The following is a 26413-nucleotide window of genomic DNA, read 5'->3' as shown; positions in this document are numbered from 1 at the left end:
GGAGGCAGAGCGGCCACATAAGAAATGTGGGTAAATTCGTAAACATTAACTTGTTATCTGCATACTTTTATTTATTGACAAGTATCCAAAAATCTTGAACAGAAACATCATTTTCAGTTAGCAAATCTGTGTTTTCCAATAACCGCCACACTGTGTCTACTTGTTGTAATTTACTCTGTTTTGTAATATTAGGAAAGTCAGCTATGTCCAGAGCAATTGATTATACCGATTTCTTTTTCACAATTGGTGGGCTAATCATCTCTGAATGTTTCATGACGGTATCATGAAGCGCTTACCTCTCCCGAATTTGATGTACTGCTTCAATGTAGAATTCAAGACACCTGAATTGAAAATTTCACAGTCCGTCATTTGGGAGATTTCTTTACAGATAGCAAAACTTTCGCTCCAAAGTACATTTCATATATAGATAGAACTACCCGTTGTTTCTGAAGTCTACATTTTTGAAAGCGCTTTGGGTGATGCGGAAAACCAGGAAAACTTTTAACATTAAAAAAAAAAAGTAGACCAGCAGATAACTCGAAAAACCAGGAAATCTCCGGGAAAATCAGGAGAACTGGCAACACTGTACTGCACAAAGAAACAGGTGAAAATCGTGTAACATTTAGTGCTGCCAACCTACTAAACAAAATTGGCGGGAAAATCGTGTAACGTTCAGTACTATCAACTGACGAAGAGAAGTGGTGGGGATTTTATACGTTGCGTTTCTTATATAACACCCATTAATTAGGCCCGATATGTTTATTTTGTAATTAATCAGCGGGATTCTATTTAAGTTATTGTTCGACCACTATGCAGTGGAAGTTTTAGTAACAACAGGCTATAAAAAGGTACTTCTGACGAAATTAATATTATATACATCATTCATTTAGCCGCTTCCGGCGGCGTTGACTTGTATTTTAATTTTCTTAGAGAAGATCGGCCTCTACCGTAAGAATTCGTATTGCATGATTATCTGTGCACTTGCAAATTGTATCGAATTGAAGCCATGGTCGTTATTCGGAGTCATTTTAATAGTATGCACTGACAAGAACCTACAACGCGTGTGCACACACACACACACAAAGAAAACTCAATTAATCATTGTTTTAGTGGAACTGCGCAAAACCCTACTCTCGTAACCAGGGGTATTGGTTTCGAAGTGAGATACATTGCTCGTTATGGGGACATGGGAGCTCAGAGGTCGAGACCTTACCTCTGGTTCGTGAGTTCTCTGGTTAGATCTCCGCCCAAGTAAGTTTGTGGTGAACAGCATCGTGTCAGTAGGTTTTCTTGGGGTTATTCCCGTTTTCTCCCACAACCTCATTCCACCAATTCTTCCATCTTCATTCACTTGCTTTACTCATCCGTGTCCCTTAGTTTAAAGGACATAATCGTAAGACGTTAAACTGAAAGATTGCATTACTCGTTGTATTAGAATTTGGTAATACGACAAAATCAACGTATTCTTTTATGAATAAATGGTTGTGTGATTATATATATATATATATATATATATATATATATATATATATTGGCGGATCAGGAAATAATCAAGGAAGGGACTAAACCATCCTAAATTATCAAAAGGACGGCCACATGGACAGACAGGGTAAATATATAAAGGAGTTTGGACGGCCACATGGACAGACAGGGTAAATATATAAAGCAATTTGGATAGCCACATGGACAGACAGTGTAAATATATAAAGGAGTTTGGACGGCAACATGGACACAGGGTAAATATATAAAGGTGTTTGGACGCCACATGGACAGACAGGGTATATATATAAAGGAGTTTGGACGGCCACATGGATAGACAGGGTAAATATATAAAGGAGTTTGGACGCCACATGGACAGACGGTAAATATATAAAGGAGTTTGGACGGCCACATGGACAGACAGGGTAAATATATAAAGCAATTTGGATAGCCACATGGACAGACAGTGTAAATATATAAAGGAGTTTGGACGGCCACATGGACACAGGGTAAATATATAAAGGTGTTTGGACGCCACATGGACAGACAGGGTATATATATAAAGGAGTTTGGACGGCCACATGGATAGACAGGGTAAATATATAAAGGAGTTTGGACGCCACATGGACAGACAGGGTAAATATATAAAGGAGTTTGGACGGCCACATGGACAGACGGTAAATATATAAAGGAGTTTGGACGGCCACATGGACAGACGGTAAATATATAAAGGTGTTTGGACGGCCACATGGACAGACAAAGTAAATATATAAAGGAGTTTGGACGGCCACATGGACAGACAGAGCAAATATATAAAGGTGTTTGGATGGCCACATGGATAGACAGGGTAAATATATAAAGGAGTTTGGACGCCACATAAACAGACAGGGTAAATATATAAAGGAGTTTGGACGCCACATGGACAGACAGGGTAAATATATAAAGGAGTTTGGACGCCACATGGACATACAGGGTAAATATATAAAGGAGTTTGGACGGCCACATGGACAGAGTAAATATATAAATCAGTTTGGACGGCCACATGGACAGACAGGGTAAATATATAAAGGAGTTTGGACGACCACATGGACAGTGTAAATATATAAATCAGTTTGGACGGCCACATGGACAGAAAGGGTAAATATATAAAGGTGTTTGGACGGCCACATGGACAGACAGAGCAAATATATAAAGCAATTTGGACGGCCACATGGACAGACAGGGTAAATATATAAAGGAGTTTGGACGCCACATGGACAGACAGGGTAAATATATAAAGGAGTTTGGACGGCCACATGGACAGACAGAGCAAATATATAAAGCAATTTGGACGGCCACATGGACAGACAAGGTAAATATATAAAGGAGTTTGGACGCCACATGGACAGACAGGGTAAATATATAAAGGAGTTTGGACGCCACATGGACAGACAGAGCAAATATATAAAGCAATTTGGACGGCTACATGGACAGACAGGGTAAATATATAAAGGAGTTTTCATATACCAAACTTTTTAATTAAGCGACTTACAGCAAATTTCTGTTTATTTCTGCAGAGCTTCTAAATAAACTCTACTTCGCGCAACAAAGCACTTGCAGCATAGCAACAAAGATATATTTATGGTAACGTCGTAATGCTTGATGATCCTGATAAGAACCGGTAAAATCTAGTTTATTCTAAATTCATTTTCACATTGTAATTTTCATGGTTATTGAGATACGCCTGGTTATTACCGTGAGAAATCTTGAGTCACCAGCTCATCACACGTGAGATTTCATTTTGTCTGCAGCATTGCCACCTTTGCAGAATATATCTAGGTCACGTTTTTTTTTTTTTTTTTCATTTATTAGAGTTTTTATTACGACTAATCAACTTCCTGCATTTACTATTAAATGGAAACGTCTGGTCCGAATCGAATCGCTCTATTGTGTTCAATTATTCAACGAAAATCGAACCTGCTTGTCGAGTTACTCTCCTTCTAGTCGATTCGAAATTGATCGCAAAATGTTATAAGATGTCCGACATCATAGCTTATTGCAGCAAATATGCCGTGATAGCTATATTAGAATTATTTATTGTAGTACATGGTTCAGCAGTTGTCACTTCCTTTATATTCGCTTCTAGTGTGGCCATTTTAGTCATAATGTTCTGGTAAAATGTGTTCCTTATATTCCATAGGCACTCGTTTTTGTCATACGATTCAAGGAGTAATAGAAGATTACATGGAAAACGTGCCAATACTTCCAGAGCACTTGTAATCGGAACTCGCGGTTTACCTTCCTTTTTTTTTTTTTTTTTTTTTTTTTACATCAAACTTTCCCGGCAACAGGTGTTTTCACTAGGCTTTCCAGCCGATGATCTTGTACATGAGATCGAATCGGCTCATGTTACGGGTTCGATTCCTGATGGAAATCCCCCCCCCCAAAAAAAAAACATGATGAAGAAAAACACGAATTTTACCCTACCCCTTCCGCCATGGTATCTTCCACATACATAAAATGCATATCGGCCGAAAGTTTCATCCTTGAGGAACACATTCATACCAAAATTATTGTCCCAGCTTAATTCGGGACTGAGCTATTGAGAATTAAAGCCTTGACGCAGCGGGTGCGTCAGTGGGCGTGTACGGGCTAAACTGGTAAAATTCAGAAGAAAGGTTTCAAGTGTGTCATAGATGGCCAACTTGTTGTTGTTATTGCTGTTCTTTTACAGTAGGGCTGTGTATCAAATACACAGGAGTAGCTAGAGAGTAGCCTGCTTCCACATCCCCTAGAGCACCGTTGCCCCTCTAAAATGCTGCCTGAAACTGTAGCCGTTAGTAATAATTTAAGAAACAAGAGAGTAAAGATCAGCGGGAACCTTAAAACAAAAGAAGGAATTCACCTCAATCCAAGGATCTTATAAAATAGAGGATCTGCCCTTACAACAAAATCTTGAAGCCATACGTCACAGTTTCCCCACCCCTACACTGCTCACTCTGCCCAATAAGATCACAATGTTTTGAGCCAATCATGGCGGAAACGAAAGTAGCCAATCAAACGATGGCGGAAACGAGAGTAGCCAATGAGTCTTGCCGATGTTCGGTTGTTTTTTGGCTTCATTAATTTAATAGGATGACGATACATATAAGCAGATGCTCTATTTTATAACATCCTTGCCTCAGTCTACCTATATAAAGTATTTCAAGTTGTTACAGAACTGTCTGTGAGCTCATTTGGTTGTAAAAGTAGTTGTTGCAATAAGACGCATCAAAATGAGGCTAAGAACTGTAAAGAAAAAAAATAAGTACATCCCACTTGGTAGGCTGTAGGCTACAAAAAGCAGATAGTTATTGAAAATGAATGATTTTGGGTGAAATAAGAATAAACGGGAGGAAACCTTAGAGAACCTACGGACACGATGTTCTCTGCCACAAAGTCGCATAATCTGAGATCGAACCGGGAACCCCTTGCACCAAAAGGTGAACGCTCTAACACTTACATATGCGCGGGATTTAGTCCGCCCAACTTAGACATCTCAATTATACAGGGTGTATCGAAAGGACTTTATAATTTTGAAAACTCATATTGGTTTATCCATTTATCTTACAGAAATGGTTTTGGTGTTATTTTGTAGCAAAATACATCAAGTTTTGAGTCACGTAGTACACTAGTTCAGAAACAAACCACCGCAAGCGCTAGCGGCAGTTGGAGTAAATATTTCTGCCTTTACTGGTCCCGAGCGTGCTAGCTGTGTGTTTTGCTTTGAAAACTCCAAGTCTGCGACAGTGGCGGCGGTACAGCGGGCGAGTGGGAACGACTGCCACCCCATATATTTTTCTCGCCCCTTCATCGCCCTCCACCACTTTTCCATGTACAACCGGTGAATAATAATAATATGTACAACCGATAATAATATTCAAAGCAAAAGAACTGTGCTTGCCTCGCCTCCCAAAATTTTTCTTGCCCCCTACTATTACGAGCCTAGCGCCGCCACTGGTCTGCGACAACTGTGCAACGTAATTTTCGTACAAAATATGGTAAAGATCCTGCCAGTAGACCTACTGTTTACCAGTGACATAAGTGTTTTATTGAAACTGGATATTCCGTAAGACACGACAAATCTTCAGGTCGTCCCCGTACATCTGAAGTCATTGTAGAGCAAATAGAAGCCACATTGAACTTCTTTAGGTATAAGACAGGGACGCAAATAACCACTCGCCCCTTCATTGGTGCGGGCGAGTATTCAATATCATATCGAAGGTAAGTAAATTATTTCTGTTGTGGGATATCGGCTAGTAGCTTTTTTTCTTCGGCTAGTAAAATGTTGTTGCTTATTTGCATCCCTGGCATAAGGTTAAAAAAAAACGACGTATTTTGCTACAAAATCACGCCAAAACCACGTCTTTAAGCTAAATAAATAAATCAGTATAAGTTTTCAAAGTTGTAAAGTACTTTTTTATACACCCTGTATTATCTTCGCATGAAATTACGCGGCCTGTTGCCATCCCGGGTTGCGCCTGTAACATTGCCCATCTACCATCTGGTTGCTTCTTGGAAACGAATGTAAAATACAAGAGTACTCTGCTCGTATTGTTTCTATTTGATGTTGATCTTGTCATTAAAATATGAATAATTGATTTTGTTATCAACTACCCAATTAATAAGGGAACAAATGGTGTGTGTTACGTATTGCTTTGCTTTTCAGTTGTAAAGAAGATAAATATTGTTTATTCGGAGCACTTGGAAGGTCACATTCTCTGCACTATGAAGAATGTTTTTAAAAATTAACGTTCCATGTTGACAATCGTGAGTTCAAAGTCTTCAAAAACTGATTGAAGGAAAAGAGAGAGAAAAAGAAAAAAAAACATTCAAGGATCGTTCAGTCGTTCACTATTTTTCTTTTTTTAAGATCAGATAAACATTTCACAAAACCTGCGCTGATATGTGTATTCTATCAGGTAGGTGTATCTGACCCTACTCTTAAATGTTATCTACTGTAATTACGCATCTAATCATTGAGACATTTCACTTCAGTGCTTTCAAATTCTAATCGGTAAGTAAAAAAAAAATGTTTACAATAATAGTATGTACGCGGGTAAGTCGATAAGTATTTGCAATCAGTTTTTATTATTTATTACCATAAGAGTACAATGTTTTTATTTGGTTGCGTAGTAAGCCACGAATACACCGCTTCCTTCACCTGTTGATCTGAGCTGAATCTACGGCTTCTGAGAGCATCTTTAAATGGACCAAACAGATGGTAATCGGATGGGGCGAGTTCGGGACTGCATGGAGGCTGCTCTAACACCTCGAATCGCAGTGTATGAGGAGTTGGAGCGTTGTGAACGGCGGTATGTAGACGCGCATTGTCATGCAACACAAGAACGGTTTCCGACTATCGTTTATTACGAATTGCATTCTTCAACTTGCTTACCAGCGTATCGTTGTACCTTTTACTGTTTGTTGTTGACGCTTTTTCCACATAATGCTACAGCATTGTCCCTTCTGAGTCCCTAAACATTGTGAGCATCACTTTCCATGCAGAAGATTGACTCTTGAATTTCTTCTTGGGGGAGGTCTGGAATGCTTCCATTCCATGCTCTGGCGTGTTCAAAATGATGAATTCACATTTCATTTCTGGTGATGATTCGCCTCAGAAACGCTTCACCTTCGTTAGCATAACGGTCCAGTAAGTGCTCACAGTCTCACACAGTTTCGCTTGTGCTCTTCATCGAGATTGTTCGGAACCCATCTCGCACCGACTTTGTGAAAGTTCAGTCTGTTATACATGATGTCAAATGCTGAACCGCGACTAATCTGCATATGGTTTGCCACTTCATCAACAGTCACTCGTCTGTTGTTCAGAATCAAGGTACGGACTCGTTTAATAATGTCATCAGTTGTTGCTGAAGCAGACGCCCTGCTCTTTCGTCATCCTTGACACTCCTTCGACCACTTTTGAACTGTTCAATCCACTAGTAAACACTTCGCTGTGGCAACACATTGTCCCCGTATTGTGCTGAAAGTCTTATATGAATTTCGGCTCCGGGCACACCTTCAGACCACACACACACACACACACACACACACAAAAAAAAAAAAAAAAAAAAACGGATGACAGAACGCTGTTTTCTTTGATGCACACAGAGGGTGGCGCGGCCATCTTTACTTCTCAACAGCGCAAAGCAGATTGAAGTGATAACACTGCAGCCCAGCCTACAACAGGTAAAGCCAATGGTGACACGTAGTGTCTGGTGAGCATACGATGCTGCAGAGCCAACCTGGAAAGAAATAGAAAAATATTGCAGTTACTTATTAACTTAGCCTATAAGCAACTCCGCTGAAGAACTAAAAGTTTGCTATTGGCTTCTATCTTGTGCCTCTATTTTTACTACCATTCGAAGATCTGTCCTTATATATTATCCTCAACTTTCTTGTTCTGTTCCACCAATGAGATTTATATGCTTTATTTATGTTTCATTCGAGTGATGGGTTCAATCTATCTGAGACATTTCGATCTTATTATATATATGGAATTAGGTTACATAAAGTTATTTTAAAGTTCTGCAGTGATCCTGCTTGTCTTAGACATTTCGATTATGTTATCGGTGTGTGGCCTTCCGGGTAGTCTAGTGACTATTGTATCACAAGACGCAAGTGTTCACTTGCGTTGGTGCGCTTTGTCTAGTCATTTAGAGATCCCACATTAAACACTTGTAGCTTGGGATAAAATAATAATAATAATAATAACGAGTTACCATTTTTAAAGGTATGTTCTATCTGTATTGTATACGTAATATAAGGCATCCGAAAAGTGGGACAAACCGAACTTTCGAGCATCACAACTTTCGACCTATAAGTGCAAATAAAATGAAGCTGCTGCTCATGAAAGGTCTGTCTCTATCACAAATTGGAGGCAGTTGTGGCATTACTTGTTTACAAGTGGGAATGTTAATGTTTGGGTTGAGTAGGAATGTATCGTTCTGAAACAAGAACGACACGTTGACACCAAGTGTAGACTTCCGACGGTCGTGTCGTAAAACAAAAACAAAAACAAAAACAAAAAAAGCTTTTTCCAGCAATATAGCAACACTGACGGTACCAGACTATGTTAACGTATGTGACTGGCCACCAACTGTCCTACAGATAGACTGTTACACACAAACAAACAACAAGCTTGCAAATTATTGCGGATGCCATGGCCAAGGGTAGATAGAGTCTTTTTCTCAGTAATTTGCAAGTTTCTTGTTTGTTTGTAACAGTTTCTCTGTAGGATAGTTATTGGCTATCCACGTGTGTTCAGAGCGTTTCGTACCGTCAGTGTTGCCATATTTCGTCACATTTTCGGAAACAAGTATCTTTACGGTACGCCATTATCACGTCTGCATTTGGTGCAAATATGTCATTCTTGTTTGAGAATGATATATTGCTATCCAGATTAACCATTATTCAGATTTGTCCAGAAACAGTCACAACTGCCTTCACGTATCGTTTAAAAAAAAAAATCAGCGTATTTCTGGTATTTGTGAGGACAAACGTCGAACTCTCACCTCGTAGTTTCTATCACAAAAATGTCGACATTAACAGACCTTTCGTGAGTAACAGTTTATTTTATTCGCACTTACGGTTCAAAAGTTTCGATGGTCTAAAGTTTGGGTTGCGCGACTTTCGAGACACCCGTAGAAGATATTCTTAATTAAAACCCCGATATTCATTTGGGAACTTCCTGTATATCCATCAGTGTTGACTGGTCAATTAGTTGGTATAAATTTAATTTAACTAAATGAAAATCCTACTGATTTCTATTTCCTGTTCGAAATCAAACAAAACTTTTCTCTGATAAGGAAAACTTTTCATATAGAGATTCTCCGTAGTATGTGATAAAGTCTGAAGTTCCCTTTTGTGCTGTTGAAGATGACAAAGATAACGTTATCCTCTGATTCTGATAAGCTACTTTGTATCCAGAGCGAATTTATTAATTTATATCAAATACTAGCGGTAAGAGGATCGAAGTATTATCTTAATTATGAGGTTAATTCTGCTCGTATTCCTTATCTGTATGCAGTTTGTTATTAAAAAAAAAAGTATAATGTGGTTCTATAATGGTAACAAAACGTGACTGATAATGTAAATTGTTGCACATTGAGTCGCACACTTCTTTTCTTCAAGTTTTTTTTTTTTTTTTTTTTTTTTTTTTTTTTTTTTTTTTTTTTTTTTAAATTCACTCCTGCGAAGTAGAATATTTTTATTCGTCGGATTAGTACAGAAGAGTCCCGAAAACTCGCCCTACTGTGTTTCCTCAGAAAATACAATACTGTACTTGTATATTCAGAATATAACATAGAATACTCTTACCCTATTACCCTTAAACATAGGAAGAGTACGTACTTTATGAAGGCATAGATCCTTTACGGTATTCACCAGGTTATGGCATATGCTGATGATGTAAATTTAATAGGGAATGATATGAGAACAATAGAAAGAAATGCAGAGATCTTATTAAACGCTTGCAGGGACATGGGTTTAGAAGTAAATGCAGAGAAAACTAAATACATGGAAGTGCGTCGGGACCGTAATACAGCAAATTATGGATGCGTTAAAATATTAAAGAATACTTTTGATAAAGTGGATACTTTCAAATATTTAGGATCAATATTAACAGACGAAAATCATATTCACGAAGAAATTAAATGTCGACTAAAAGCAGGGAATTCGTGTTACTATTCGGTTCAAAATCTCTTGTCGTCGCGAATTCTGTCGAGGAATTTGAAGCTTAAAATATATAAAATGATAATCATGCCTGTTGTTTTGTATGGCTGCGAAACATGGTTACTTACTCTGAGGGAAGAACATAGACTGAAAGTATTTGAGAACAAGATCCTGAGACGAATATTCGGACCCAAGAGGAACGAGAATGGGGAATGGCGGAAACTTCATAACGAGGAACTACATAATTTATATGGTTTATCCAACATTGTTAGGGTCGTCAAGTGTAGGAGGCTTAGGTGGGCGGGTCATGTAGCTAGAATGGAAGAAAGTAGAAACGCTTTCAAAGTCTTGACTGGAAGACCTATCGGAAAACGACCATTAGGAAGACCTAGGTACAGATGGGAGGACAATATTAAGATGGATCTCGCAGAGATTGGAATAGAAAGTAGAAACTGGATCCAATTCGCTAAGGATAGAAGTCAGTGGAGAGCTTTTGTAAACGTAGCATTGAACCTCCGGGTTCCATTTGCCATAGAGTTAGTTAGTTAGTTAGTTAGTTAGTTATAGATCCTTTACTATACATGAAAATGAATATTAATGAATACACGCTGTACAGCAAGAGGGGACACACGCATGCGGGCACTGACCTTGGACAGGTCTACATGCGGGTTTTCTTTTTCGTTCTGCCAGGGTATGGCTGAGTTATCCGGGCTTCCGGGTTATCGAGTGCCAAGTTTTAGGGACTCTACTGTACATAGATTTGAAGCATATTTACCCTAGTGTTGGGCGTAAGAAACGGATTTCGGTTTTAAGAAATTGCCGAAAACAGGTTCGGTTTTCTATCAATACTCGGTTCCGCTTTTAGAAACGATTCAGTTTCCTATTAAAAAACTGGTTTTGCAGAAAAATCGTACCGATTTTTGAACAGTTTCTCTACAAACCGGCTTCCAGTTTCCGCAAAAATCGTTTTCTTTTTCCTTTTTTTTTTTCTTTACCAATCCCTAATACATACTAAAGGGTGTATAATAAAGGCGCAACTTTCGAAACGGCCGCCATTTTTGTTCTAGTAAGTTCGTTACACGATCTTCATCTGTTGTGTTTGCGATTAGTAGTCATGGAGCCCCGAATAGCACATGATCGTCGTCTGTTTTCTGAACCAGCCAATAGCGATGTTTTCCGCAGAACGACTAACACGAGGACGCCCTGAGCAAGAGCGCCGATCCTAGGGGGCCGAGGGCCCCCGCATTTTATTTATGAATATACGATATTTGGCATAATTTGAATTCAATTTGCCTTAAAATCCTCATGTATGCCTTCTGCATTTCAATGGGCCCCCTACATTTACAGAAAAATAGGCGCCCTTGGCCCTGACGGCTTAAATGTCCAAAACCAAACCGCTTTTCTCAAATTTAGTAATCGGTCTAATCACAGTTCATTTATCTGGTGCATTATTTAAAAATAATGACCGAACATTCCACGGAGTTTGCTTGTAGTCTGTGCACTGCTCGTGAAACGCTCCATTCCTGCCCGTATAGAAAACAGATGACGGTCATGTGCTATTCGCGCTTCGTGACTACTGATGGACAAAATCGAATCCGTGGAGTTTCTCGGGGTACTTCTGTTTCCTGCCACACTCTCATTCCAGCAATTATTCCATCGTCATTCACTTCCCGTAACCATCCATCTTCCTTAGACTAAACCACATAAAAACTTTGGACGTTAAACCAGGCCCGTAACCAGCCCCAAAATGTAGGGGACCGGTAAAAGTTGGGGGGGGGGCGATTTAACCATATACTTCATCACCATATTATAGTTCATTTCCAAGCCTACCGTGAAAATTCTAGGGAGGCAGTAAAAATTTAGGGGACCGCGCCCCCATGCCCCTCGTGGATACGGACCTGCGTTAAACTGAAAGATAAAGTAACTCTCCGGCCGATATTTGAGTGGTGTGGTATTATTATTATTATTATTATTATTATTATTGAAACCTACTCGTAATTTTTATCCGCTCCTATTTCCATTCCCAATAAAATCAGTAAAAAACAAAACTCTTTTCTGTTTCTTTGTTTTTGGTAATTAAGAAAGAATATAAATTTTAATTAGGTAAAGATGGTCCATTTTGTTGTTTCGTGTTTACTAATTCCTTATTTCAAAAATGAACTGAGCGTAACAACTTTTCGTGTGCCATTGAGGGCAGACATACCATGGGTATAGAATAATTATAACATTGAATCTCACAGCTGAATACGTGTGTCTAGTATAACAAGTAGGCCTAGCTTAAAATAGACAACCTACGTAAGCCGAGCTATTTATTCTATTAGTAACATTCTTGCTGCTCATTAACAATTCGAAGAACAAATGCAGTGCAGTGTGTGAGAAATAATATATAGTTTAGAACGTAGTTAAGAGCATCAATAAATAGAAATTAACAGTTTAGTTCAAACATTTTAGTTTGGACGTGTTAATCATTTGTCTGTTGTTTCAGAAGCTAGGTGCGTCAGAGGATTTTTAATATAGAGCATTTGTTTCTTACATTTTCATATATGTTAATAGAAACATCTGTAACATATCCAGATATAGTATAAAATTTTTGTTTAAGTTCTAAAAGTTAATAATAACAAGAGATGTTTTCAAGATACATATAAATAGTTGTATTTATATCGTGAATCGAAGATGGGGTGGGTCAGTGGGTCGTGGGTCAACAGGTGACCCACACTGCTCAGTGCATTGTGGACAGCATATTCTGAACCAAGTAAAAAAAGAACTTCAGGCACTTTTGGATATTGATATTTGTAATTGTAATATAGCAATAGGAGGACTTATTACTTGGCTTTCGAGACACAGTCGAATTTTAAACTTTTTCCTTTTTTGTAATTGTAATATAGCAATAGGAGGCCTTATTACTTGGCTTTCGAGACACAGTCGAATTTTAAACTTTTTCCTTTTTTATCTTGATTTGATACTTTCAAATTGTATCCTGTTTTCCTCTTAAAAGTATGTGTAATTCAAGAGTAAAATAATTATATATGATAATTAAATTGAAATTCATCGTAATGTGGCCCATGACAAAGACTTTACCATTTTATATCGTAAAGGTCAGATCGTCCGGTATTGTAACAGAGCGGTGTTTGAGCGATTAACCGTAGAAATTCAAACTCCAATTAGTGATAATGTCACAGCCTTGTTTTATTACAAGTGTAAACTCTTTAGTCAGTGGAGAGGAAGGCATAGATCATGGATCAGAGTTAATGATGATGGGTTTTGATCTGTCAGAATGGGTCGCGGTATGTAGTGGATCAGAGGTGGTCACGGTGGGTGTGGGTCAGTAGGTCATGGGTCAAGTTTTCATTGACTCACGCAATCTCTGTCGTGAATTACTGCTTTGCAAAATGTAGAAAGACTAGAAAAGTTTGTGTAAAGTATGGTACTATACGGAATAGATATGTAGCTATCATAAAAGATAGATGAAAAACTACTAAAGACCTTTAAAACATGAGTGTGGAGAAAAGTGGTAAAGTCGGAAACCAATGGAAAAACTGTGGGATAGTTGAAAAAAGAAAAAATATTGGGAGATGATTGAAAAGAAGAAAGGAAACTCGTTAGGAGATTGAGTAGAAGTTGGACTCCGAGGAACGTTGTAAGAGATATGATGGGAGGATGAATACAATAAGATTGGAGATAATTTTTTTAAAAAAATGAAAAAGAAACTGGTTAGAACATGGTTTGTGAAAAAATTGTATTCCGAGGGACGTGATAGGTGTGATGGAAGAAAAGCGAAGGAGGGGGAAAAGAATAATATTGCTATAGATAAAAAGAAGAAATTCCGAGTAGTTAGAAGATTGTGTAAGAAGATATTGTATCTGAGGAACATGGAAAATGGTATGGTGGAAAAATAACTACGAAGGACATTATTTAACAAGATATTGTATCTGGGTGGCATGGTGGATTATATAGTGGTTAGAAAATGATGGAGTAGAAGATATCTTAATGAACGATACTAAAGCGGATAATTCCTGCTTCGAGACGAAAATGTTATCTAAACGGCGTAGTGCATGGAAGTCATCACGGAGACGGAATTGGTTGTATGGAGACGTAGGAGAAGTGGGGTAGCATAGATGATGATGCTAGGTCACGCTTCTAGACACACCAAAAAGAAGAATGTTTGGCATTTTTCATTAATTTCGTTACCAAATCCACCTGTTAAGAAGTTAGTAATTTCTACGTAATCAAAGCATTGTTTCAAATCTTGTATTGTTTTTATTATTATTTGCTTCCAGTAGAGCTTCGAAATGTGGTGTTGGAGGAAGATGGAAAAGATAAAATGGACAGAGAGAGCAACAAACGAAGATGCTTTAAAACGGATAGGAGAGAAGAGGACATTTCTAGCCACCATCCTTCGTAGAAAGGCCAATTGGATTGGACACATCTTGCGAAGAAATTGTCTTCTCCACACTGCCATAGAAGGAAAGATGGAAGGGAAGCGAGGAATAGGAAGAAGAAGAACACAGCTGATCGATGATTTGAAAGATAGGAGAAAATATTGGGAGTTAAAAGAGGAAGCTGAAGATCGACAAAAGTGGAAGAAACATTTCCAGGCCCAAATCTAAAATTAAAGAAAAAAATCCTCATTAGTTCCAGGATCTGCCGAAAGGCAGCATACTTAATAATAATAATCTTTGTACTCAAGCTGTAGAGTCACGAGCAGAAATGCGTACTTCCCTACTTTTAAAAATGATTTTGCATCTTTTAGAAAAAAATCACTCATGTGAGTCCGGGCTCTTATTTTTTTACAAGAAACCTCGTATTTTTTTTATGCATCCGAAATAGATAATTGGTTTTAGTTTACAAAAATATATTACGCAAAAAAATCTAATTACAGGTACAAATTTATCCTTTATGTTTAGAACTGTAAAAAGAAAGAAAAAAAGAAGATTCTTATTGATTGTTAGAAATGGCCTCTAATTTTCTGAAATATTCAAGCTGTAGCTGTAGATGATACTTTTGCAGTGTGTCTGTCTGAAGTAATGAATTCTACATTGCCGAAATCGTGAACACAAAATAATAATACACTCTCGTAGAGACAGTAAAGGAAATCACGCGAAACGTACATTTATGAATGAATGGGATATGGATACCCACCGTTACAGTCACCATTACCCGTGAAAATGTTAGCGGATTGACTCCATTAAAAGAACCCTCCGTGATAATCACTGTAGCTATTTATTAAAAAAAATATATAAAACTCGCCTTCGTTCAGGAGGTATCGTAAGGAGTTGCGGACAAACGGATATAGGCCTATGTACATTGCCGTTACCATTATTAAAGAGTTATTGTACGGACTAACAGATGTATGTAAGTTACTTACCGTTATTAAGTAGTTATCGTTCGGACTAACATGCATGTAAGTTGCCGTTACCATTATTAAATAGTTATCGACGAACTAACGGATGTATGCCAGTTACTGTTACCGTTATTAAATAGTTATTGTCGCAGATTAACGGGTCTATGTAAGTTGCTTATCGTTATTTAATAGTTATCGTGTGGACTAACGGATGTGTCAGTTGCCGTTACCGTTATTAAAGTTATCGTGTGGACTAACGGATATATGTAAGTTGCAGTTACCGTTATTGAGTAGTTAATGTAGACTAACGGATGTAAGTTATGGTTATTAAAAGTTACAGTGTGGACTAACGTTTGTAAGTTGCCGTTACTGTTATGATATGAATGGATTGTCTCCATTGAGGAATTCGACTGATGTAGTCGCTGTATTTGTTGCAAAAAAAAAAAAAGATTCAAAAATTCTCTTTCGTTCAAGATTTATCGTATTGAGTAACGGACGAACGTATCTAGTACTCATTAGGATGCTGACGGATTTACTCCAATTACGAACTCAGCCAAATAATCGTTCTAGTTGCTTATCGCGAAAAAATAGAGAAACTCGCTTCCGTTCGAAAGTTATCGTGTGGAATAACAGACTTACAAAGATTATAATGTTGTAAGTCTCACTTGCGCAAGGCGACCAAAACTTTTACTTTCAAAAACGGGACGCATACGAATCGGCGACCGGGGGGGGGGGATTATATATATCTGACTTCCACGTTGCATTTTGGGACTCAGCAGTGTTTTCAATTTACAAAATATACAAGTAAGAATGATAACACACCGTTTCTAACTTAAGCACAGGCCAACAATACTTTGGAACTTCTGAATGTTCAAATGGGAATTGAGTGTTCTGTGCTTCAAGTGAAAATTGAGTTGGAATTCTGAGTGTTCAAGTAGTTAAGACACAGCTGAACCTTCCCAAATGAGTGCTGGTACGGAAGAGTGTTGAATTTGCATTGACCATTTACATTTTGAATAATAATTACTTGACACCTGATTCATTTTTGTTTAAAATCGGGACATTTAGGCGTCCCGTTTGAGAATCAGATAAAACGGGACAACGGTGGAAAAAAGGGACTATCCCGGCTAAAACGGGACGTCTGGTCATCTTGCACTTGCGTGATCGTAATAAATGTTTGCTTTGATCAACTTTTAGGCCTATTTTTATTTACTTTTTTTTCGACGACTACTGTATGAATTAAATGTTTTTATCATGGATTCATTACTTGAAATCGGTAGCTATACAATTTTGTGAGTTGTTATTATGTCTCTTTCAGATTTTTAGATCCTGAAAGCTCTGATTATACTAACAGACCTTCTTTATTCTTATTATTTCAGATGCTTGTCTACGCTGCCAGGCTGAAAACAAGCAAGATACACGGACTGGACGACAGGATTGCGTTGTTGTATGGGGTGAATGCAATCATTCCTTCCATCACTGTTGTATGAGTCTTTGGGTCAAACAGAACAACAGGTGTCCTTTGTGTCAACAGGAGTGGTCAGTGCAAAGAATGGGCAAATGAGATTGGTTGGAAGTCGTCATCTCTACTATATGCATGTAGCTTGTGACTTTTTCTAACGACGAAAGTGTTACAGTGACCGTTTGTATATATTGTGTTTTTTAAAAAAAATGCTGGGACTAGTATATAAATGGGATTAGGGATTGTTTGATAAATATTGTTTTGTTAAACAATAAAAACAGACTAATACATTTTTGCTTGTAAAACTTTTGACTTTATTTATATCCTGATTGATTCATGTATGGATATCAAAAAGTATGTTTTTTTTTTTTTTTTAATCTCTTTAGAATATCCTTTCACAGTCATATCGTCGTTTATACAGCGTGTTTATAAATGAATGATACAGTTTTAAGAAGTAATAATAAATCTATCTATTACCTTACATGGCTAAAATCTACATCGTATGCAGGGGGAACTGTCCAAGTTTCTGATACATTAATCACAATCCTTCAATATGTTCACCCTTGGTTACACAGCACACATTTACGCGGTAATCAAATTCTTTCTATATTCGATGTAGATTATTCGCCATGATGGTCTGCAGTGCGTGCGTTATCCGATCACAGATTTCTCAAGGGACACAGATATTAACGGTACATAAACTCTGTCTTTATCAAACCCTTCCAAAAAGAAATCACATGGTGTTAAATCTGGCGAACGAGGTGGCAACGGGAGGAGAAGGTTGTTGTTTTCTTTTGCAGCACGTCCAATCCAGCGGTGGTGAAAAACATGATTAAGAAGCTCTCGTACATTCCTATGAAGATGGGGCGGAGCGTCATCCAGTTGCAAAATGTGATCATAATAATTTGTGTTCAGCTGGAGTAACCACCAAGTTTCCAACATGTCTAGAAATGAGTCACCGGACACAGTTTCTTGTTTGAAGAAAAATGGGTCGTGCATTTTCTTCCAGGACACGAAGTCGACTAGAACTGTTGCCTTTACACAAGCAACCAGTTTCCATGAACTGTCGGTACCACCTATTTATGTTATTCTTGTGTGGCGGGTCTTTCCTAAAGTGTTCACGAAACTTACGCGGCACTGTAACCACAGGTCTGGACATCTCAAAACGGAGCACACAGAAAGCCTTTCCCTATTTCGATCCCATCTTGGAAACTGATGCTGCGGTCCCGCAGTAAGGAGAACAAACTAACCAATATGACAAGCAAACATGAGGTAGTGCATGAGAAACTTGAACAGTTGTTACTGCTTACGGTATTGGTTTTACCTATGTAAGGTAATAATTAGATTTATTATTAATTTATAAAATCACATTTATAAACACGGTGTATATTAGAGAAGTGTAACTGCCAAATGGAAATGTCTCGTAAAGGCATCTAAAGTGTGAGTCCAGATCTACTACCTGAAGAAGCATGGACTAATATATAGAGAATCCATAAAGCCTGCAAGAAATTGAAATGCTATAACTTAAAACCTGTTAAGTCTATTAACACAGAATTTTGTTTATGCGTACAGTAAGGTTCAAGGTCTTTCTTCCTTTTAAGGTTCATCACCAAATCTTCAGTTGTTCAGCATTCACGTCCAAACACTGCTATAACCTTTTACTGAAACCGAGAATTGCGTGCTGACGATGCTCATATGAGACATTGAGAGTCACACCAATAGCTTCATTGATTAGTTACTTTCTCTGCATAGAGGAAAGTGGGTGAATACCGCGCACTTAAGGTTTAGTCGCGAATTACGCAGACATTTTGGGATGAAAATGACTAAGAACTCAGGAACATATAATCACATCCTTTAACTTTAAACGTATGTATAAGCTATTATGTCAACTTTACTACGTCATGAAAAAACAAGCGAGAAAGTGAGGCAAATACGCGGTATCCCCCCCCCCCCCGTAGTGTAATAGCGTGCAGATAATTTTCTAACATTAAATAATCCAATGTAACATAAAAACCAAATATATGTTTATGTATTTAATCATCTACTACATACTATAAACTTGAAATACTGAAACAGAGACAATAAACTTGAAATACTATATTTGGAATGAAATACTTGAAGTAAAACTGAGAAATAGGGTCTACTGCAAACATTAACACAAACTATTGTCAAGTCTATTTGCACAAAACTTCTTCTGTCCAGCTTTTGTGTTTGGTTTTCTTTAAGTACTTTCTCGGCATCTGCAAAAATAAGAGGGGAAGAAAATTTTGAGTACCGGTACATTTTGTCCCCTAAGAAACAATGAGGGGGAAAATCGCGCACTAATGGAATACATTGCGCGCCATTACCCCATATGCACCTTTACACAGAAAAAAAATAATTAAAAATAGAACATGGCAATATTGTCGTTTAGTTGTTTTATATTTTAAAAGAACATAGTACTGTATCCTACGTACGTTAGCAATATAATTTCGTTCTTCTTCAAAACACACATAATATACAACGTTTTAATGTCTCTGCTCAAATTACAACCACCTTCCCACTTTGTCTTTCAACATGAACTGCACAGTTATGACGTGCAAAGCCAACTGTTACATGTAATATTGTTTCACTCCTTGTTCGGTACCTGTCACTTGCCATTACAAATATTACGCTCTGCGATATCATAGAGAAACTTTGATGCGTGGTATTCACCCACTTTCCTCTACATCTCAGTCGTGAAATGTCCCCACAGACAGTAATCACAGGGTGCCCAGATGTGGGTCCTCTTCGATCAATCTCAGAAAGTGCCGAACCTCAAGGGAAAAATTTGGTGGTGTCTTATCCTCTTGCATGGGGACTTCATTGATTATGACTAACGTCTAATGTTCCGGTACAAATAATGTTTGTAGTATGTTCAGAATTAGATGCGGATCGCTATTTACCGTCTTCCTCAAAGAAAAAAATGAGCCAGTGAATTGGTTTTCAAAAGTGACGAGAGCAGAGTGGTTCACAAATATTTTGACTAATAAAGGTGCTTTCAAAGAGGATAGTAGTAGGATGATCTGTATAAAATTTTGACTAATAAAAGTACTTTCGAAGGTGACAAGATTAGGGTTCTCCGTATAACATTCTGACTAATAGAAGTACTTTCGAATGGGTCAAGAATAGCGTGATCCGTATAACATTCTGACTAATAAAAGTACTTTCGAATGGGTCAAGAATAGCGTGATCCGTATAACATTCTGACTAATAAAAGTACTTTCGAATGGGTCAAGAATAGCGTGATCCGTGTAACATTCTGACTAATAAAAGTACTTTCGAATGGGTCAAGAATAGCGTGATCCGTATAACATTCTGACTAATAAAAGTACTTTCGAATGGGTCAAGAATAGCGTGATCCGTATAACATTCTGACTAATAAAAGTACTTTCGAATGGGTCAAGAATAGCGTGATCCGTATAAAATTCTGACTAATAAAAATATTTTCGAAAGGGGCAATAGTGGGGTGGTCCATAAACGTTCTAATAAATGTGGTTCTCACTTGGAAATTTTTTGAGAGAGTCTGATCTAGTATGTTTTAAAACGTAATTTTACTTGCGCTGATTTATCTTCGCATTTTAAAGTATGTATAACACTAGTTGCTAACTGTTAAATTAGGTGCACTAGTTGCACTTAAGACATGATTCGAGACTTGCTTATTTTTTAGCGTAAGAAATCTTCATAAAGCACTACACTTCATGCGGTTCTTATTATCAAACCCTATTGAATTAATATGCAGGAAGATATCCACTTAAATCCGTAATTGCTTCATCTTGGAAACTGAAATCAACAGCAAGAAGAAAGTTCAGATTAAATTCAACCCAAAATGGAGCAAACATACTGTTATTGACGTAAGCTGGAAGCACCACATACGTAAATTAAAGGAGCAAATTTTTGCAATGTCTTAAATATTACATATGATGGGCTTACTGTCCACTCATGATTTTCACGTGTTACTCATGCCTAATAGACAATTTGACGTCACTGATTTGAAGGCATGACCTCAAAGGGAGATGTGACCTTGATATAAAGAAGACCTTTTGACACGACCTGCTTTTGCTCAGTTGCTTCTGTGTATAAAAATAACATATTTTGTTACTGTTTCTTAGCTAAATATAGAGTTCCTTAAAACAATGCTTTCTTTTGTAGTTAAGTATAGACAAAGACTTTTTTCTCAAAAAGAATAAGTGAACTAACTATTAAACTGTAGCCCAGCTGAATCATAGAATCCTATCTCTCGAACAGAATACAAATTCTAGAAGTATTTCATTTAAACCAAGGCTCGAAACCAAGGTGTTCCACAAGGATCAATTTTAGGATCTATACTGTTTCTTCTGAACATAAGTGATATGCCAGACCACCTTAAAGAGACTAAACTTATTTTTTATATGCAGACGACGATGCAAACGTCATTATAAAATCAGAACCACCCAACATTCAAAAGGAAATAGATGATAATATGTCACAGATGGTTTTCTGGTTTGCGAACAGCAAACTATTTCTAAACTCTGACAAAACATTCTGCTTATACTTTCATTCTAACCACGCTAAATTGACATCATATCCAGTACTTCGAATAGACGAAAAAATAATAAAGCCAACGGACACCGTCAAGTTTCTTGGCCTTAAAATAATTTTTCCTGATCTCAACACATTACAAAATTATCTCATGAATTATCCTCTGTAATTTTCCTAATAAGGTCGTTTGTTCCCATTTTAAGCAGGAAAGCTGTACTAAACGTCTTACCATGCAATATTCCACAGCAAAATCAGATATGGAATACCCGTTTGGGGTTCATTCACTTAATTTAAGACAGTTTTTAAACTCCAAAGGAAAGTGATAAGAATAATGATTAATACTTCATATTATACTTCTTGCAGAACGCTATTCAAAGACATAAATATTCTTCCACTTCCTTCATTGTATATATACACAAAACATTACCTTTACTCCACAAGAAAGAACTATACAAAAGAATTCAGATAAACATAATAATATACTTCGAGAACCAAGTCACATCTCCAGGTTCCTCTTCATAATACCACTTTGTTTTCGAAAACAATTGTGTACAACTCTTTAACTCATTACCTAATCAAACTAAGTCTCTTACCAAACATGAAAGTTTCAAAAAGACAGTACGTGCTCTGTTGCTAAATCATTGCTTTTACAGGGTGGAGGAATACTTGCAAACTGATCTAGGTTCTGCTAAGTCGTAAATGTAATTTTAGTGCATATTATATTTCTCTATTTTGTAATATATATATTGGCCCAAAATTAGGTATACAGTCCCGTACTAACGCGGTTGTATATTCAAGGGAGGTTGTTATTTTCTCTAGTTTTACTCATCCTTAGGTCATTTGTTTACTCCTTAACTTTTGAAATGAAGGCAAATGCGTTAAAATATATTTCAGGTGAATGGTCATCTTCCCCAACTCCAAATAAGGGATCGATTCTTTAACTTTCAAACAAAACACCTTACGTTTCATAAAGAAGTCAAAGAATTTTTACAAACTTGCCGTGGATTGCGTTTTAAATAAGAAAATTTTCTCGCTTTACTCTTAACTCAATCAACCCTAAGCAACAGCTTGCATTGGAAAACCACGGACAAAACATAAAATGCTTCATAAAACTCTGATAACACAGCCATACACACACAAAAAACACAAATAAAAGTTCTGTGTATTGGACCCCAGGGTATGAAGTCAATATTTTGTTCCACAGAATCCAAATTTCGGAAACCACAGGATGGTCGACCGTGTCAATAGTTTATGGGCGAATTTGGATAGCGAGGATACACGTAACACAGCCATACAAAAAATATTCTGTCCGGCGTACTCTAGGGTGTAGATTCGATGTATTTTGTTACACAGCATCCAAATTACCGAGCGAAGTATTTGGTCTAGGAATTAATTCGTGCGGTTGGCACGCATACATTGAAGCTGTAGTACAAACACAAAATACATAAATACCTTAAGAAAAATATTGTCCATCGCTAGCCACCACTTTCGCCCATCTGTCAGGCAATGTACGGATTCCGTGGCGAAAGAAGTCCTCATCCTTGGAAGCGATCCAGTCAGAGACCCATGTTTCGATATCTTCTGAAGAAGTAAACCGCTGTCCAATCAAATCGTTGTTCATGCAATCGAACAAGTAGTAGTCCGAAGGAGCAATGTCTGGTGAATACGGCGGGTGGGGTAAAACTTCCCATCCGACATTTTCTAAATAGGTTTTGACCGGTTTTGCGACATGTGGGCGAGCGTTATCATGTTGAACAATAAGTTTATCATGTCTGTTCTCCCATTCTGGTCGTGTTCTGGCCAGAGCTTGCTTCAAACGCATTAATTGTCGTCGATAACGTTCTCCATTCATAGTTTCACCCGGTTGCAGCAGCTCATAGTACACCATACCTTTCATATCCCACCATATGCACAGCATAACCTTTGCACAGTGAATATCTCGTTTTGGTTGTGATGGACCTGGTTCACCTGGTTTCACCCAGGCCTTTTTTCGTTTAGGGTTCTCGTAATGGATCCACTTCTCATCACCCGTAATAATTCGATGCAGAAACCCCTTTCTGCTCTGTCGTTGAAGCAGCAATTCGCAAATGGTTTTTCGTCTTTCAACGTCTCTGTCTTTCAATTCATGTGGAACCCAATGTGACATCTTTTGAATCATTCCCATGGCTTTCAAGCGTTTGGAGACTGTTGTTTGATCAACGCCTAATGCTGCTGCAAGTTGTTCCTGCGTTTGACACGAATCCTGCTCGAGCAATGCTGTCAATTCTTCGTCTTGAAATTTTTTTGGCTGTCCAGCTCGCTCTTAGTCTGCCAAGCCGAAATCACCACTTCTAAACCGTGCAAACCACTTGTGACACGTTCGCTCAGCTAGATCATGGTCACCATACACTTCCACCAAAATACGATGACTTTCAGTCGCACTTTTCTGCATGTTAAAGTAATGCAGCAGGACACCCCGCAAAAACACTTTATCAGGCACAAATTGCGCCATGTTCACTTAACTACAAACTGGTGTTGTTGACGCTTTAATCCACTGCTCTATACTACGAACGATACGCGATGACAGGGGTTTGCAACACGTGTGTGGATACACGGAACTGTGGGACGCTCCGTTCGTTGCGCCATCTCTTGTCCACCCGCACGAATTAATTCCTAGACCAAATAGCTCAAGTGGTAGAGTGTTGGCTTCGCATTCGGGAGGTCGTGGGTTCGATCCCCGCTGCCGGCCATCCTAACTGGGGTTTTCCTCAGTCCTCCCAGGCTAATGCCGGGATGGTACCTACTAAAAACAGGCCCTGGTCGATACCTTCCCAAATCCTTTCCATTGTTCTTGTTCTTGTTAGATATCCAGTGCAAAATGGCCTTAGAGCTGTATCTGGTGATTGTTAAATAAATTAATTTCGAAACCACAGGATGATCGACCGTGTCAATTGTTTATGGGCGAAAAACTTGAGCGATTTTGGATAGGGAAGATACACCTAATACAGCCATACAAAAATATTCTATGCAGGGTACTCTAGAATGTGGATTCGATGTATTTTGTTACACAGAATCTAAATTTTGAACCCTAGGTCGATTGACAATGTCTAATTTGTTTTATGAGCAAGAAACGTGTATGTCTGAGGAAGGCCATGTTACATAGCCGAAACTGTAACAGAAATATACAATTTTAAAATATATATACTGTTTCGGTCAGTTGGAGTTTTATTAGTAATCTTGAATTTTCCAAAGCTACAATCAATAATTTACAAAACGTGTGTGGTGTCTTACGTGTATTTCCTCTATCCAAACTCGCTGAAGATCTTCGTCATATGAGTTACAACCGAATTTGGAACTTCTTACTAGAGGTCCACTGTGGCTCAGTGGTAGAGCGTTCCCCTTTGGTGCATAGGGTCCTCGGTTTGATCTCAGGTCGCGCCGAGTGAACTTTGTGGTGGATAAACACCATGTGCGTAGGTTAACTCGGGATTCTCCCGTTTCCTTCCACTTTATTCATTCCACTATTTCATTCATTTCTCATCGTCACTGTCTCCTTTAGCCTAGCCGACATAATCGTGAGACGTAAAACTTAAAGGGCCTTATCAAAGTCGTTTTGACGTATGATTAGCTTGACTACTGCAGGAAACATATGTTAGTCGAACTCTTTAGTATGACAGTAATCACGCGTCAGAACGACTCTCCATAAGGCCCTAAGATTTCATTTTATTTTCTCTTACTAGATGCAAGCACGTGAGTCATTGTACTCATATGAAATCTGACGTAGTTGAAACTAAAGAAGTAATAAGTATTGATTTTATGAAGGAAGAATAAAGTATAGTTCATGTGTTATGTCCTTGAACATTGAAATCAATGTATAGTTACTTAACGACTATCATGTTTATTAGTTGCATACCGTATAGTAGATGGTCTAAACTATGGTAAACTAAAAAGAACTATGGTAAGCAATAATTACGTGTATTCAATTACTGAGAAAATGAAGTAAACAAATTTCACAATCATGTGACTTATGTTCAAGAATCCAAATACTGCGTTTATTTTTTCTTATTACGCGTAAATACTTGATCACTCTTGATCTTTAAGACGAGAAAGTTGAAAACAAAGTTAAATTGTAAGAGAAGAACAACGAGACGATTGAAAACAATGTTATGAACAACGGAGATCAAACTATTCAACTATTTTGTTTAAATTAATTGGTCTCTAGAACAAATTTTACTGTTTTTGGATCAAAAGATCCGATATATTTCAAAATTTTCTTGTACGCCTTATACCTGGCCAAACTTAAACTATTACTTAACTCAGTATGATGTGCTTATTCCGTAGAAAATATGAAAAGTCAATTTAGAGGCCCGTTCAAAAAATTTGTGGCCCCTAATGTAAAAACTAACAAAAGGTCCAATATATTTCAACCAACAATTTTCTTGTAGGCCTTGTATCTGTAGAACTACGTATAGTGCCAAACCCAAACTATCACTTAACTCACAAGGAAAGAATATGAACCTGACATCCAGACATCCGAATCAAATCTAGTCTATTCGATAAACATAACAAAGATATATTCATGGACAAAAAAAAAAAAAAAAAAAAATAGGTGTCATGGACAAGGGAGTAAGTCTGGAGCCCGTTAACTCTCTTACGAGGAAGGTCCATAAACCGTGAGAGTTGAATTTTGATGAAAATTAGTGACAAGATTCAGTTCGAGTTGCTAAGTAACGTAGTGATAGTCACTCGATGCGCAAATGCTTCATTGAGCTGCTACACCGACGCCATCTTGAAATCCAGTAGGCAATGTCCAAGTATATCCTTTTGGCACAAAAATAAAAAAGCTTTTCATAGATATGACTTCAGCATTGTAAACCAAGGTAGAGCATCTATATTTGAGAGTACTTCCAATGCATGATCGC

The 26413-nt window shown here is 37.8% G+C and overlaps 1 protein-coding gene across 1 annotated transcript in view; it reads left to right on the top strand.

Moving 5' to 3' along the window:
• The window catches only part of LOC145684369 (RING-box protein 2-like), a 201616-nt gene extending 184338 nt beyond the window's left edge, over window positions 1-17278 (top strand). The window contains exon 2 of the mRNA XM_081756613.1: window positions 16891-17278. Coding sequence (XP_081612739.1) covers window positions 16891-17075 — 185 coding nt within the window. The 3' untranslated portion in view covers window positions 17076-17278. The remainder of the gene's footprint in view (window positions 1-16890) is intronic.
• The last annotated feature ends 9135 nt before the right edge of the window (window positions 17279-26413 follow it).

Source organism: Thermobia domestica, chromosome 4 (genome assembly GCF_964235325.1).
Source record: "Thermobia domestica chromosome 4, izTheDome1.hap1.1, whole genome shotgun sequence".
In the NCBI taxonomy this organism is placed as follows: domain Eukaryota; kingdom Metazoa; phylum Arthropoda; class Insecta; order Zygentoma; family Lepismatidae; genus Thermobia; species Thermobia domestica.
This window is presented reverse-complemented; position numbering and strand designations above follow the sequence as displayed.